Below are 2,500 nucleotides of genomic sequence, written 5' to 3'. Positions count from 1 at the left end.
TGGTTATTACAACATTATTTGTGCACAGCTAATTCTCCATGGTGGCAACAGCTGTGGTTGCTTGGAGATGTGTGATGCAACGGCAACATTTCTACATTATATTAACTCAGTGTTCAAAGCATCAATGTTATATTACTATCTGTCTTTGTTATTGAAAGGTTGTCTTCATCTGTTACATAAGTGTAGAACACAGCAAATCATGGAGCTCATAAAACCTGATCCAATAACAACAACACATATTCTTGTATTGTCTTATTGTCTGTGACCGGTCTGCTGATTTCTGATTGTACTCTTTGTGATTTGTCTTTTGTAATTGCTAGATGTGTAGTTTACCTGCCTTGGGACTACAGATGTAATTTAGCAATAGCGCTAATTCTGGCATATTTACATTGAGGTGTATTGCTGATTATGTTGATTGATGTACACTGTCCCAATTAAATAAATAAATAAATAAATGAATGAATGAATGAATGAATGAATGAATGAATAAATAAATAAATAAATAAATAAATAAATAAATAAATAAATAAATAAATAAATAAATAAATAAATAAATAAATAAATAAATAAATAAAAGGCATTACAATGCTTACTTGTTAGAGGCACATTGGACATTGGTCAGGACGGTGAAGTTGTTCCTTACACTTCGAAGGCTTGCCAGAACCTAGAGAGAAAGTATGAGAGAGAGACAGAGAGAGAGAGAGAGAGAGAGAGAGAGAGAGAGAGAGAGAGAGAGAGAGAGAGATTAGCGTTAGTTCATTATTTAAAAACGACCTGCTTTCTCAGTGAGCATTATTAATAACAGCAGATATAGTGGACAGTTTCCTAAACAGAGAGTGAGCTGTCTCAACCAACACTTGACTTGTATTTTTTGTAACAGGCGTGTTTAATTGATGTCTGATGCCTGCTTGTGGTGCAGGTTGCAATGGCTATAACCCGCCGCTGTATGAATGTAGTGGCGTCATAGTATTTGAGCAGTTTATTGATGCTGTATTGAGGCTCCAAGACAGTGACATATATTTACCTGAGCGAAAGGTGTTACGATCAGGTCATCACCATGTCTGTAAAGACAAACACAGACATGGAGATATTTATTATGAGCAAACATATACACACACACACACACACACACACACACACACACACACACACACACACACACACACACACACACACACACACACACACACACACACACACACACACACACACACACAAGATACACACACACACACACACACACACACACACACTCACAATGTAAATACATGCCAAAGTTATCAGTACATACACATTTGCATGTAGTCAAGCACGCACACACAGGACACACACACACACACACACACACGTAAATAATTGCCGAAGTTATCAGTACATACACATTTGCATGTAGTCAGGCACGCACAACACAAACACATTTTCTCAATGTGTGTGTGTGTGTGTGTGTGTGTGTGTGTGTGTGTGTGTGTGTGTGCCTGTGTGTGTGTGTGTGTGTCTTATTTTGGCATGTGTTTTTCTACGTACAGTTCAGAGGCGATGGAGGAGTTTCGGGACATGGACTTGGGCGACAGGTCGTAGTCGCTGTCGGAGCGGTAGAGGAAGGACTCTCGCCGCTGGTTGTGAGCGGGGAAGTTGGTGTGGAGGACCAGACCCGAGCCAGGAGACGCCTGGGCGTCCAGAGGGCTGCAGCTGGCTGACGGGCCATTCTCCACGTCGAAACTGAAAGCAGACAAACAAACACACATTTTGTTTTCAAATGTATTCAACGCTTTCTGGCTTCTCTGCGTCATTTCGATAGTGGTGTGCAGTGGAAAAGAAAAGGGGAAATTCCAGACGGGAGAGACTGGAGCTGGTTGGAAGAGTCATTGTTCACAAATACATGAAAAAAACCTGATAGGATGCTGTCATTGTAGAATAATGCCTCTCACTGTATCTCCTTATTTACTTGTGAACCACAATTATTGTGTGTGTTTGAGGGAGAACTTCCATGTTTTTTAAAGGGAAAACCACACACACAGAGACTACTTTTCAGATCGGCCTGACATCTACTGATTGAAAGCCACGCTACTGCAATCACAATAATGGCTTCGGCAGATCTTGGTTACTTGTGATGCAGCTGATCTGTTTTGGTCTGCTCTGTCATGGATCATCCAATAACAACCAAGATCAGCAAAGACTTATGAACTGCTTGCTGAAAGGTCTCACAAGCTTTAGCCATTAACCACTTTTACAAATAATAAAAACAACATACCATATTCCATACTCTCTCTCTCTCTGAGATAACACTTTGTTTTGACTAGCGAGCGCTCTGCAGAGCATGGAGAAAGGGGAAGAGGAGTTGTTCCACGTGTGCTATCAACATCCCCTTTAGAGATAAGCTGGGATCACTCAAACAGGCCCTACTAGGATGACTGTGCGCGCACACATGCACGCACGCACACACACACACACACACACACACACACACACACACACGCACGCACGCGCACGCACACAAACA

The 2,500-nt window shown here is 41.5% G+C and overlaps 1 protein-coding gene across 2 annotated transcripts in view; it reads right to left on the bottom strand.

The window, feature by feature from the left end:
* The window catches only part of pde4ba (phosphodiesterase 4B, cAMP-specific a), a gene marked incomplete at its 5' end in the record, with an annotated part of 200,901 nt that overhangs the window by 84,939 nt on the left and 113,462 nt on the right, over positions 1–2,500 (bottom strand). For both annotated transcript variants that reach the window (XM_083648100.1, XM_083648101.1), the window contains 3 exons: positions 594–664; positions 1,025–1,061; positions 1,525–1,719. In XM_083648100.1, the coding sequence (XP_083504226.1) occupies positions 594–664; positions 1,025–1,061; positions 1,525–1,719 (303 nt within the window). The remainder of the gene's footprint in view (positions 1–593; positions 665–1,024; positions 1,062–1,524; positions 1,720–2,500) is intronic.

The sequence above is a fragment of the Poromitra crassiceps genome (genome assembly GCF_964638095.1).
Source record: "Poromitra crassiceps genome assembly, chromosome: 12".
NCBI lineage: Eukaryota > Metazoa > Chordata > Actinopteri > Beryciformes > Melamphaidae > Poromitra > Poromitra crassiceps.
This window is presented reverse-complemented; position numbering and strand designations above follow the sequence as displayed.